The sequence below is a fragment of the Netta rufina genome, assembly GCF_964035555.1.
Source record: "Netta rufina genome assembly, chromosome: 7".
In the NCBI taxonomy this organism is placed as follows: domain Eukaryota; kingdom Metazoa; phylum Chordata; class Aves; order Anseriformes; family Anatidae; genus Netta; species Netta rufina.
Window position 1 is genome coordinate 7,786,111 of NC_140130.1, and position 14,649 is coordinate 7,800,759.

A 14,649-nucleotide genomic window follows, 5' to 3' on the forward strand; every position below is an offset into this window, starting at 1 on the left:
CACCTTCCATAAATATTTTAATTTGCAAATAAGTTTCCCTCTACCATCCAATACAACTGTAGTTTTTATTCATGAAAACTCTGAATAATGTGCAAGAAGACACATTACAGTTTTAAAAACTGTATTCCAAAGGTGACGTGTTCAACCAGGGCAAGGATATTTATGCAACTGATTCAGGTATTTATACACCTGAGAAACACAGCAATCATGGATAATGAAAAAGCTGCATCCGAGCAACTGTTCTTTTCTAACTACATTAATACATCAATATTTAAACAAACATGACGGTTTTCCTTACAAAATGAACAGTGAAACTTGCCATCAGCTCACCACTGTTAAGTAGCAGGGCTGTGAATATGCAGTACCAGAGACAAATGTTATGGAGCAACAGATTTTTTTTATTTTAATACGAAGAAGCAACCCAGGGAATGATGTTTAAGGCACTGGAGAGAGGTCAAAAACTGTTTTTTTTTCCAACAGAACTAAAATATGAAAAAGGAGGCACTAACGAAGAAACGTAAGGAAAACATAGGGGATAATACTAAAAGCATCAATATTAAACTTTTCCTGGACACTAGGGCTACATGTTACCTCTCACATCCTGGTAACCAGCAAAGACAGTTAAGCCCTTTCAAAAAAGTTGTTCTGCAGAATTACTGACAAATTTGTGTCCTTCATCCCCTGCACAGTATGAACACTATTAACCCTTGCTTTCTCACTTCTCCCAAACAGCTTCCCCTGCCAGTAATTCGGTTAGAGGCTGAACTGACCCCAAACAAGCGCACTTGTGTTGACTCAACACCCCAGTAATTTAAATCTTTCTTCTCTACCTACCCAGTAATTTGTATCAATCTCCTAGGAACTTTGCATCACTGATGCTTCCTCCCACGCAAACTTGTTTCAGGCAAGCAATTACAAGTGATTCAAGGGGACTGTCCTACAGGCAAAAGACAGAGTGATTGCCTAAACCACCTCCTTAAGACTACCACAGACCAAATAAAATAAGCATCCAGTTTTGAGCTGCAAAAACATATTAGTCGTTGACTCGTGCATTATGTTGGCAAGCACAAGGATAAACAACACAATAAAATCATAGGCCAGGCAGAGCTGTTCCAACAGAGATGGCATTAAAACCAAACTAAATCAACCTCTGCACTGAAAGAGCTGCTCAGCTTTCCACAATGAAACATGCTGCAGGGGTTACTGGACATTTTGAGACTTGTTAATTAGGTAACGTATAGCTGACCATTAACAAGCAGCAGTGTCATGTGAAGGGATATTAATATAATGAAGAGTGGAAAAGAAGGAGACAGAGGCAGGCTTTGGGCACTTGCAGCAGTGTGCCAGGGTTTTGTTGTGATGCCCAGATCCTCCCCGGGGCTGTAGGTGTAACCTAAAGCCACGGTCAGACAGGTGCTGACTGTGGCCATCTGGATCCAGAGAAACTGACAGCCCCAGAACAAGGTCTGGAAGTGGGGTCAATTATGGCCTTAGAAACCTATTTCACATGAACAACAGAAAAACAAAAAAAAAAAACAAAAAAAAAAACCACACACACACACAAAAAAAAAAAAAAAAACACGGGTTGCTCAGGTTAGGATCTGCTAAAGTTGAACACCATAAACATGCTTTGAATCTCACACATGTATAAATCACGAGCAATCACAGTGATGTGAGTGATCACACCCAAGTTAGAACCCACTGCAAGAGAAAAGGAAATTCCCTCGTGTTCTGCTAATTCTCATTCAAGTTATCTTTGTGAAGAAACTTGTTTTGGTATTTCCATCAATTCCAGAAATGAAATTATGTTATCAAATATTGACCTTCTTTCCTACCATCTTTTTAACACCACTCTCTGGTTTGATTTTGATAATGGCCAATTAAAACAGCTTTTTTTTTTTTTGCTTCTGGGTTTTAGTTAACACTTTTTAGAAATTATTTAAAGAATGTAGGACAGAAGTGTTGTATTATTCACAGAAGTGTATCAAAGAAAAACTGCATGAAATCTTGACATTAAGAAAGAGATTTTTCCCTGCCTCAAACTGTGCCAAATGAGTCACTTTTATTCAACACTTGTTACAGCAACAGAAAGGATAAAATAAAGTTATTGCTGCCTAGTTTCAATATGTTGGGTACTGTTAAACAAGATGCACATTATGACAGTACGGGGATTTTATAGTTAAAATATGATGTTAAGTCAAAGAAAAAACAGAGTAACAAGGACAAATCCAAGTCAGAAACTGGAATTAATTTGTTTTGGGAGTCATATCCAGCAGTCACCCAGTACAGAGTGCGAATGATCTTCATAATGTAGTTGGAGCAGCCACCCTAAGCTTAGTTGTCCTCATGCAGCTCCTGGTAAGAAAAAAAAAAAAAAAAAACAGAAAAACAAAAAACCTACAAAAGTAGCAATGCTCTCATAGCATTGTAGTAGCATGATTTTATCACTATACAGCTTGCCTCCTCTCCATTTTTCCAGTCACTTCTGGGCTTTAGCTTCTTTTTGATACTAGTTCTCTCAAAAAAACAAGGAAAAGAAGATTGCAGACAATTACCTTGGTAGCATTGCAAGTTTAAAATCCACAAGCGCAGTGTTAAGACAACCTACAGATGATTATTGCTTTCATGCCTAATTTCTTCATTGATATTTGTTCTGATTGGCCTCCCCCGCACCCACTCTCCCTTGAAGCTTTTTCTTAACTCTTGACAAGGAACTTAACATTGGTTATGTGATGCAAGCAAATTAAAATACCTATTTCTGGTTAGGCATGTGGTTTGGAGAGGCAAATTTAATTCATAGTATATTGAGTTAATACAGCTCTCTAAACCTGAAGACTTCTCTGGCAGTAAAGGAAATAAAGCTTATCTATGAATATGCAATTACTCTGCATGACAGACATGTGAATTTATTTGTATATGAAGTAGTCAAGGAAATAACAATGTCATATCAATGCTCTGAAAATCAACTGAAACGTCAGCAGCTTCATTGCTTAAAATCAGTGGCAGAGGTGGTACTTACTACAGAGAAACATTTTCTTATAAACAGTTATTAGGACTGTATCTTGACCTCTTATTTTTAATAAGAAAAACAAACAAACAAAACAGAAAAAAAAAAACAACAACTAACAAGGAATGAAATAAAATACTTCTGTACACAATTTTCCTGCAGTTAAATCACGAAAGGCTACATTTTGAAAGGTTTTAACAGTTTCTGTAGTATTTAATAACATGCAATTCTTCAGGTGCAGAATATAACACTATGTAAATAAACTACACAGACAAACTGCTTGCAATGCAACTCATATTTTGCACCCACTTTATTTTGCACCCATTTTACATACTTGCTTACAGGGCAAGGTTTTTTGTTTGGCTTTTTTTTTTTTTTTTTAATTAAAAGCCTGAAAATAATGAAATAACAGTTAAAGCCAGGTAGGCAAGACACAACTGTGGACAATCAGATATCTTGACATATTTTATATTTACCCATCTCTTCTGTAATTACCCTGAGAGCAGATTTTCCATAATATTTACTTTAAGGCATGATTTGGCCCTCTACCATAAGTTCCCCATTACATTTGAAAGGAACTGCCATTTCCACGTACCCCCTTCTCCACCACTGACCCAGGACAGAAGGTTTCCCCTCTGCACAACACAGGAACTACTTCTTCAATCCCCAGTTGGACAGAAATCCAATTAAAGACATGTAAGCCCTGTTCAGAAATAGATTCATTTTTCACATAACTCTTCTCATCGTCTTGACATGCTGGAGCAGTCAACCGTAATTGGGAGCAAAATTGTGAAGCTGTTCTTTCGGAAAAGAGCCTCGATATTGCTACCAGAAGGCTCACAAACTCTGAACTCATTAGCTCTCAAAATTAAAAGCACTTACCTCTTCAAGGACATCTGCAAGCTTACTAAGTATCTCCTCAGGAAGGCTCTGGAATGTGGGAACACTGCAATACAAGAGAAACTTCGATTAATGGATACTGCTGTGTATTTCTTAAACCCAGCTGTAGTTCTTACATAACATTCACACATATTTAGCCCTCATCATTTGGGGCTGAACAAGTGTTCACCAGAAGATCAGTATATATAATGGGAAACCAATCTTTGCCTTCCAGCCAAGGGGTATTTTTAAGTGTTCACTTGCTACAATGGGAGACTACTTGCAGTAAACATCTGGAGAACCACTTGTAAATCTAGTAATCAACTATGAATAAATTACGGATTTACTGGAATGAATCTGTGCGGCAAACCTGTTCAGTCACATACACGACTGTACTAAAGTTTCCTGCTTGAGCTCCATTACACCAGAAATACAAACAAACAAACAAACAACAAAAACAAAAGAGATCATTTCTAACCAACGATACATAAAAGACTGAGTGAAACTACATACAGACATAAACGCAGAATAAGGGTAAGGGAACTGTAACAAACCTGAATCAAACAGCTGTTATAATTATTGAGTACCTCATGGTAGAGCTTTACATCCAAGGTTTGTTTGTTTTCTTTTGCCAAAACACCAACTTTTCCACTTTTTTTTTTGGTAGTATTTCCCTTGCCAAAGGTCTCCCACACCTGCATGGACTTGCTGGTCAAGATGGGAGCGGTGCACCCATAGTCCACAGAATTTTAATTCTGTCTGGGGGAGGATGAGGGATATGAAGCTGTCTCCAAATCTCCTGCAAGTACCCCGACCTTATCTGAGGTCAGGGTGCATCTCCATGATCTTACAGTCTTGACCCAGAGGTCCCAGCCACACTGCGACCCCTTGCTCTCTCATTTGCCATTTTCCATAGAAGCTCGATGTTCACCAGCATTCCCATGTGACACCAAACAAAACACATGGGCACAATGTTTGTTTCAGAGGCAGGAAGGCAGTGCTGTACCTGCTTTAATTAAAAATGCTTGTCTTTGGCAGCCTAATCAGCAATGCAACATGAACTATTAGCTCAAACATAGCACCGAGCTGATACAGCTCTTTTGAGCCTATTTCCAAGAACAGCTTGCTCAGGATTTGCTTTATCATGCTCCATTACAAGGCATAAACATAATCTTATGCTGCTGATATTAAATTTAGATCCCCCGTGTGTTGCTTCAGTTTCAGGAACACTGATGATCAGGTGCAAAGCTAGGAGGGAGCCAACTGCTGGGGGGAGTTTCTTACAGAGAGGCAAATATAACCCTAAATAAATCAGATTTTACCTTTCATGTGAGTTTTCACATGTTATTTTTGATCACGTACAAGTTATTTGCCATGATTTGTAGAGCTAAAGCCCCAAAACCCACTAGGTTTTTGCAACCCAGAACCTGCTGGAGAACAAGTCTCCTGTCATTTGACTGTGGGGCAATTAGACTGCTTAGGTTTCAGGAGCCTGGAACAGTTTCTGAATACAGAATTTGATGACTGGTAGTGCACCCGGAGAAAACCCAGCCACAAAAAAACAAAGGGAGGACTGAAGATCTCGCAGAGAACATGCTAGCAAGTAGTATTGTGCCTGAGGCCAAGCTTTCCTGTTTCATGAAGTGCCCAGTGAACTTAATTTGTGAGCACAGTTAAAGCAGAATTTGCTTTTATTAACTTAAGTATATTCTACTCTGTAATGGAATTAAGAAGGACTTCTAAATATTCTATTTCTCTTTTAATAAATAAATAAATAAATGTAACTTTAACTGAACATGTAATTTAGTAACAGGACAGAACCAGCCAGCTATGTGCAAAAAACTGTGATTGTTCTGGCTCTCAGCTTTTTTCTGCTTAGGAAGCACTCTTTTTCAACGACAATACCTGGCTCCACAACGCAACGTGAACACAAAACAAACAAAAAGGAGTTATACGGTGTCTGGGTCTGAGCATAAGATGAAAGCTCACGACACCAACACTTATATTCCGACACGAAGAATTAACTAGTGGGAGAAGGTAACACTCCCAGACATCTAGACAAATTCTGCTGTGGCTGCACCACAACACTCCTGAAAGGGGGTCAATTCACTGCAGTATTTTCATTTATATATTTTGCTAATTGTGTCCTGTGAGTCTGTGCAACCCACATGAGGGTAGCAGAACACATTCATTATAGGCCAAGCACAGGAGAAGCATGGGAATAGCAGGTAACCTCTGAATGAATTGTTAATTTTATTATCAAAAACCTGTGATATTAAATAAACAAAGAAAATTGCCTAGGAGAAATGCTTATAACTTAAAAACAGCAATAGAGAAAGTCAGCTTGTTGACACAACAAGCTCCAACTAAGGCACATCACAGATGTAGTATCCTTCTCAACAGCTAGAGGTAGCAGTACAGCCAAATTGTACTGGGGTTTCATCATAAGAAGTTAAGAAGTCTTACAAGACTCAAGACTGCTCATCACTTCAATACCAAAAAAAAAAAAAAAAAAAAAAGATAAATAAATAGAGCTGCTTACCCCAAAACAAATAAGTAAAAACAGAAAGACCACCTGTACTGAACAAATGTCTTTTGAAAAAGCAGAGGGAAAACATTCATCGGCCTGTTAAAAAAAGTGTTATAAATTTCTGTGAACAGAATTGATGATAGCAATGATAAAAACAAGATTTGAAAACACACTCTAGTGTGCAACAGTACTGAATACTTGGTTTAATTCTCCAGATCAAATATATGTAAACACACACACACACACACACTCCATAACAAGATTAAACAGAGTCTTAAAATAGATCCTTACTTGCCTGCTCTATGAAGATTTGCATATGAAGATCAATATTTTGGAGACTATTTCACGCAGGTAACTGCACTCACATGAAAATGGAGCCTCGACTCTAAAGGGAGAGCTTTGTGGAAAGCATCTGAGCAGCAAATTGCTGCACGTTGGAAAACATACACTGGGAAGACAAACAGGAGCAGAAGGCACCAAATAAAGAAATCTTTGAAGATTTTGCAGCCCTACAGGTAAGAACAGTTAGATTCTGTTTTCTACTATTTTGTGAAACTGAAATCTGAAAACACGCAAACCAGATAATTTAGCATTTCAATTCAGATGTATTCATTATTTATGATGGAAGAAGTCACAGCAAACAAGGCTCTATCTCATCATGAAATCATTTACGCTGTGCACAAGTCTAAAAACAAAAAAAAAAAAACAAAAAACAAACAAAAAAAAAACAACACAGGACTACATAAATGCAGACTTTCTCCGACAAGTTCTTTTCTCCCCAGTCCTTAAAAACCTTCAGTAACGAAGGCTTTAAAACATCCATGTAATCCATTCTAGATAACAATTGCTACAGCTAGAAAAACATTTTGGTATCTAATGCTCATATCTCTCAGCACAGGGCACTTCATCTTACCCGCAATCCACGTGAAGGAGTTTATTCTACTTCCCTCCATAACCACCACGCACACAGACAAGGAACATCACCTTTTGTAGACTAACACTAACAACTTATTTAGCCTTTCCTTCTATGTGGTGTTTCCCACAAGTCTGATGATCCAGTCCTGGGGGCTCCCTCCAGCTGTCTCTTATTCCAAACATTGAGCAGCAATTTCTCTACCTACACTGAATAATTTATTGTGCAGCTGACTGGAAGGGGAAAGATCTGCATTCAGACCCACCCAGGCAGAAGTGTGAACGAACACACCTCTTGTTCATCGTGGGTGAATATCTTGATTGCTCATTCCTAGGACAGAGAGAGGGTGACCAGGGTTTTCTCTGCTGCCTAATCCTTTAAATCTATTTTGTGAAAAAAATGGCGATTAATTGCAGAAGCAGCTCCAACTCTACTACAAATTCCCCTGTGAAACAAACAGCTGACTTGTGAACAACACTGCAACACTTAATGCCTGTAACACTGATCAGTTAAAAAAAAAAAAACAAAAAAACAAACGCACAGAAACCCCACCTATGGACTGTAATTAATGACATAAGACAAGGCTCTATATGGAACAGAGAGGCTTTCACAACTGAAATTCTGCTCACCTGTAGTCTCCCCCTGCTCCTCTAAGTTTTCTATTGTGATACGGGTGCTCAACAATATTTCTGTTATTTATGCCTGTTTTATATGACCTGTCTGCAAAAGTACAGTCCAAAACCCACCTGAAGAGTGACCACCAGGCCATCCTACAAAGCTGCTTAAGAGCACACGATGAGGAAAGGAAAAACTGATCCCTAACCAGTGTTTTCTGCCTGGTTAGTGGCTTCATGGTTCAGATCTGCATAAGAAAATTGAATTTTACAGCAAACAGCAATAAACGTCATGTTTTTACATCAATCCACAAACACCACAACACTATCATTTTCTGTCCCAAACCTTGTTAGATTTTTCCTTTGACCACGAAACACAGAACTGAACTAGCTGCACCTGTGGAGCTGGTCAGGCTGGCAAGAAGAGGTGGCTTTTTGTTAGCTATATTCCATGCCATTCAGCTATGGAACTATTTTGTACTATTTTTGCTATTGTACTATGTTTACTACTGTGTACTTGATGACAATCCATACACCTTGTGAGGGCATTGTGGGGAATTGCTTGCTGTCAGTAGAAACTGCAGAACAGCTTTTTCTGTTGGCTCTAGAAGCTAACGCTTTCACAGGGAGCTCAAATGTTAAAGAAAGGATGCCAAAATTGGGAAAAACAGCTGTGCGAAAGTGTCCATGTAGAATCTCCATCCAAATAAAAAAGCAAAGATGTGCCTGATCGGAAGGGAGCGGAAGGAGGTGTGAAAGGTGAGGTTTTGATTCCTAGTGATCTGCAGTCATTGACTTTTAGATGGAAGCAACATCCCATTGGTAACAACCATGATCTGCAGGAAAGCGCGTGATGTAGGTGACTGCATTAACTTTTGATTCATCCCATGGGACTACCCCTGTATAAAACCAGCAAGGGCTTCCAAATATTCCTGGCTATAACCCAAGGGGCTGATTTTACCTTAAAAAACACTTAGCAGCACAGATGCCAGCTTGCAGACAGCACATCTGTCTTCTGACATGCATGAAAACAATGCAGAGTCCTTAGATGTCTTCTGTATTCAGCCCAACACAAAAGCAGCTATTCACTTTCTAAATACACTTCAAGATGCGTTTCCTTAACTTTTAAAGGGTGTTCATTAAAAGTGTTCATCTAGCTTTGCAGACAGGAACAGACAGTCCTTGTGGGTTAACCAAGAAACAAAACCTTTATCTTTTATTATTGGTTGGCACGGTAATAAATGCACAGTCCTTGTGGGTTAACCAAGCAACAAAACCTTTATCTTTTATTATTGGTTGGCACGGTAATAAATGCAATTGTTGTCAATGTTTTCTTCCTTGGGCCAGTTAGGGTAAGCACAGTTTGAAAGTCAAAAATATATCAGTAACAGGAAATGAAGTCTGTCTGTTTTCGCTGATTTTTTTTTTTTTTTTTTTTTTTTTTTTACAGCCAAGTGGAATGAAGGTTGAAAAATGCTAAAACTTTTGCTCTTGCTTTACCAGATTTGGAATGCCCCTAGAGCACAGTCTCTCCTCTCTGAAAGAACCAAGGATAAAACTTACCTGGCAGAAGCTGTCTCTTGATTTATGATGCTCACATAAACTATGTTTTGATCAACTCAGCCTGAGAATGCTCTGTAACAGGCAGCCACCCATTGTGTCATTGTGTCAGATATGAACTCTAGTTCTGCCAGGATCTGGTCTTACCAAAAGAACTAAGAAACAAGTTTCCAGCCTTATTCATGAATACTTCCAAAAATTCACTGTGACATCATTATGTTGTCTTTTCTTTGCCTTCTTAGACTGGGACATATTGCATCAGACAACCCTATATAGCCCCACGGTACAAAGGGGAAATTACCTTCCCCATTTTGACATCTGTCCTGAGAGATCTGGCTGCTACTGGTTCAAAGGGGATCTTATAGAAGACAATTTCAGAATGAATATATATATAATATATAGAGAGAGATATATCTATATCTATATCTAGAGAGAGAGAGAGAGAGAATGAGTGAATGCTGACACTGCTTTTGGAAAAACTATATTGCTCCCATACCACACATATCTTATGGGACAGATTCTGTCCCTTTCACACGTGCCAGTACATCCATATGGAACAACAACAAAAAAAACAATATGGAACAAAACATATGGAACAACAAACCAAAAAAAATGGCTGATAACGGAATAAATCCTAACCTGAGCTAGGAAGACAGAGAACAGAAGTACAAAGAAAGGCTTGGCTCTATGTTTTGCAAGGTGCTTTTCTTCTTCCAGTACTTTAAAAATCTATTTCCATCCTGGTAAGCAAGTTGCAAGCCGAGTTTCAGATCATGAACAAAACCATCTCCCTGCGGCACTCGAGGATGCCATGTGGATTACTGGGTGTCAGAAGTGCCTGGCAATGTCCAAGCACTGAGATTACCTGGTGACCGGATGGTGTATCAGCCTTTTGGAGAAAATACAACGCTTTGGAGGAGGTGGTAGTAAAGGAAGTCTCCTTTGAAAAGTGAGGAGAACTGTTAGCATGTGCCTGAACCCCACACAGCTGTGAAATGCTTTTGTGATACAGGCCAAGGCACCAAGTGAAACAGTAGCATATTCATTATGTATCTGCAAACTGTTGCATCCAGATACAATTTCTCTTTCCCATCAGAAAAGAATTACTATTTGGAGGATAACCTATTTCTTTACACGTAATACCCATCACATGGAATGGAAAAGAAGAGGCAGAAAATAAGTTCAGAAAGTGTGTTCACTTCTCTAGAAACTCAGTATTTTCCTATTTTAAATGTAATTGGTAAGTCAAGGGTAGCTTTCCTGAAGCAATTTCCTGCACCTTTTGCTTAGCTTAAAGAATATTAGAGGGGAAAAAAGAAAGAGAAATGAAGAACGACATTCACTCACACTTGCATTAATTACACTTACGTCTGGCCTTGAAATTGGTGCAAATAACACAACTTTTAGAAAGACTAAATACATTTGTTCTACAATTGCTACAGATGACTTATCTGCTGTGCTCAAGCTACAAAGGCATTAAAATCATTTACGATTGTTCATCTCTAAATGAAAATATTGTTGCTACAGTTTTAAAGCCCAGCCACTCATAACATAGAGCTTATTCTGGTAAATAAACTCCTTAAGGGCATTTGTAGTAAGCATTTTCTCTCAGAGAATTACTTGGTGATGGGAGCAGTGACAGGGGTAATGGGACTGTAAGGGGAAAGCAGCAACACAAAATGGCTGCTCAGCCCTGGCAGGAGAAAATGGCGGCTAGCCTGGGAAATGCAGGCCTGGGAAGCAGGGGCATCCTTGGCGTGCAGCTGGACACCTGAGAACCAGAGATGTCCCGAAGATACTGCCAATCAAGACAAAGCAAGAAACCGAGAAACAACTTAGCACCCGAGGAAGTGGGAATTGAGGTAGGAAACTTTTGTTGTTGTTGTTTTTCAAGAAAATGAAGGAAAATAAGAAACACTATCCTGTACTGGATTTCTCACCTATTGGTTATCTGAAGTGACACTGTTCTATGCTCTCGTATGTCTCAATAATATAATATGGGCCATATTTTTACCCAATATGGAGCTTGTCCGTCTGAGAAACTTCTTGTTCAGCACGTGTTCTTTATTCTCTACTATTTTTTTTCTTTTTCAGATAGGCTTCTATGGAATGTCACGTTGACTTTGTGATGCTGTGTATCAAATCCTAAACTCTGCAACATGCTTCAACTTCCAGGTGAGAGTTTCCATCTGTCACTTTGCTACCCTTTCTAGGTCCATTCCTAAGGTGGTCTATGTCTCAGGTGAGTTTCTAAGACCCTTTCACGTTTGGTCCTTTCTGAGATCGATTTCTTAATTAAACCTGTTTGAGGTCAGTATCACCTAGACCCTTCTTTTGAGATCAGTTTGATACATTTGGTATCGATCATTTTATGAATATGTATATATGTACATAGTCTGTCATAAGTATAGTACTGATAAGCATAGCCTACTGTAAGTATAGTCTTGATAAATATGACCTACCATAAATATATTAGACAAATTTGTAATCCATAAGTATTTTCACTGCCATAGTATTACTGATGTTTGTTGAACCCATTTTTTTTTCTCCCTGCTTCTGTCAATCCCTGTCTTTCCCTGACAGGGCTTCATGATCAGAGACAGCCCTCCTACTTCATTTTACAGTCACTGGGGAAATTGCACAAGTGAAAGAAAAAAAAAAAAAAATGTTTCTGTCATGATGAGAGAAAAGGAGCAAAATTAGCAGGTATATAAACCCATTCACCCATTTTAGATACATTTACTCAAGATTATTAATCTTGCAAAGGACAGTTGCTCAGAAAGAGCAAATGCTCAAAAGTAACAACAACTTTGATAATATTGGTAATTCTAAGCATGCACATTTTTGGTCACCCAATTAAAGACAGGATTCACATTGTCAGTAGCGCTACTGCCATGCCAGCCCTTGCTGGAGGAAAACTAATACCTCACCTTAGAATAAGTCCATAGGAAGGCCACAAAAATGATCAAGAGGCTGGAGCACCTCTCCTACAAAGGCAAGCTGAGGGAGTTGGGGTTGTTCAGCCTGGAGAAGAAAAGGTTCCAGGGAGACCTGGCAGAGGCCATTCAATACATAAAGGGGGCCTAAAGGAAAGCTGGAGAGGGATTCTTTGTTAGGGAGTATAGTGATAGGACAAGGATTAATAGCTTTAAACTGGAAGAGGGTAGATTTAGATTAGGTATTAGGAAGAAATTCTTTCCTATGAGGGTGGTGAGGCACTAGAACAGATTATACAGAGAAGCTGTGGATGCCCCATCCCTGGAAGTGTTCAAGGGCAGGTTGATTGGGACTTTGAGCAACCTGATCCAGTGGGAGGTGTCCCTGCCCATAGCAGAGGGGCTAGAACTACATGACCTTTAAGGTCCCTTCCAACCCAAGCCATTCTATGCTATTACCTTTTGAGAATGCTTTTTTTTTTTTTTTTTCCCTCTTCTGCTGTTGTGTTGGTATTTCCTCATATTTCCAAATCAAATTATACCTGTGGTCCTAAAGGAAAGATTCTACATCTTCCAACTCACTTATCTTCTCTGAAATTACTAGATAGGCTATTAAAAATTAATACCCACCACAATACGCCTTACACTCTCATACATCGAGTTCTTTATTTCTATGATCCTGCATTTGCAATATAGCAAAAATTAAGTTCTCCATGGCTAGCAATGCCTAGGAATTATTACCTATTCAGAACAGTTCACTGCCAATGAGTTTTTCTCCAGCTTTTTTCCCTTTCTGTTGGAGATATTGTGGGAAATGAACCCTCATACTTCAGCCTCCATGGAAAATCCTGAATTGGTGTGTCTAGCCTGATTTATTATGAATTTCAACTGAAACAACAAATTCATCACTGTGACAACGGAATAAAGTCAAATGGCATCACAAAAAACATGATCTCATACAAGATGCAAATACTTGAAAATGAAAGATGTTTTCGACTCACTCTTGCACTATCTCAAATAGATCCTTAAACACCGAGTAATATTTTGAAGACAACATTGCAGTGTAGAGTTTGAAGGAGTGAAAAGTCATATTTGCATCCATAGTCCATTTTGTCACATTTCTCCAAATTGGATATTTACAACATCTTCAAAAACAATTTAAGCCAGGCATTTTGTGTCTAACAGATGTCTACTGCACTTGACAGCAAATTGTCATAACAATATCTCTTTCAAGAAGACACTGACAATACTGTTTTCAAAGCACAGACTCTGTTTTGCAATGTTTGCTGCTGTTATGCTGTTCTAATGCTGTTTCCTGCCTACAGCCTTTTAACTAGCAGTATTAAAAGGACATATAAAAAGATTTAGTTTTCTGCCTTCAAAATTACATAAATATATATATATTAAAAAAAAAAAAAAAAACAAACAACTGTAAATGTGTTTAAGATCATCAGAATCACAAGCATTTTTCATTCTCCCAAGCAACTTCTTTCAGTGTCCATCAAACCAAAGGGACCTGAAGTTCACTGTTACAGACCCAACACTCTGAGGAAAAGTTACTCCCTAATGCAGCCATTGACTGAACCTGCATGATTCACAAAGTAAGCATTAGAATACCTGAACACCTTCTCTTTTTTTCTTTTATTGATTACTACATGAAACGTCAGAAGAGTTTTTGTACTACAGATAATCTATTATATGTGATGTAAAAAAAAAAAGAAAAAAAAAGGAAATCCTGCCCAGCACAATCCTATGTAGTGATTTTGATGGATGACCCTGTGGTGTGGTTTCATCCTGATGAGCAGCTGAATTCCACCAGACCATTGCCTCACTCCCCATCCGCAAAGGAACAGGAAGAGAAAAATGCAATGAAAAAGGGCTCAAGGGTTGAGGTAAGGGCAGCATCATTCACCAATTATTGTCATGGGCTAGAACAGACTCAAGATAGGGAGATTAATATAATTTATTGACTATTACTAACACATTAGAACAGTGAGAACTAAAAGCAAACTAAAAACACCTACCCCTCATCCAACCTCTTCTACATCTTCCTCCCCAGAAGTCCAGGGGACCAGGGAATGGGGGGTGCGGTCAGTCCATGACACTGTGTCTCTGCCAATTCTTCATGGTCACTCCCTGCCCCTGCTCCAGCATGGGGTCCCTCCCATGGGCTACCATCCTTCCCAAACTGATCCTGAGTGGGCTTTCCA

The 14,649-nt window shown here is 38.9% G+C and overlaps 1 protein-coding gene across 3 annotated transcripts in view; it reads right to left on the bottom strand.

Annotated features, from left to right (window-relative positions):
• Positions 1-14,649, bottom strand: part of PRKG1 (protein kinase cGMP-dependent 1) — a gene marked incomplete at both ends in the record, with an annotated part of 468,546 nt that overhangs the window by 161,505 nt on the left and 292,392 nt on the right. For all 3 annotated transcript variants that reach the window (XM_084290587.1, XM_084290589.1, XM_084290588.1), the window contains one exon: positions 3,890-3,953. In XM_084290587.1, coding sequence (XP_084146713.1) covers positions 3,890-3,953 — 64 coding nt within the window. The remainder of the gene's footprint in view (positions 1-3,889; positions 3,954-14,649) is intronic.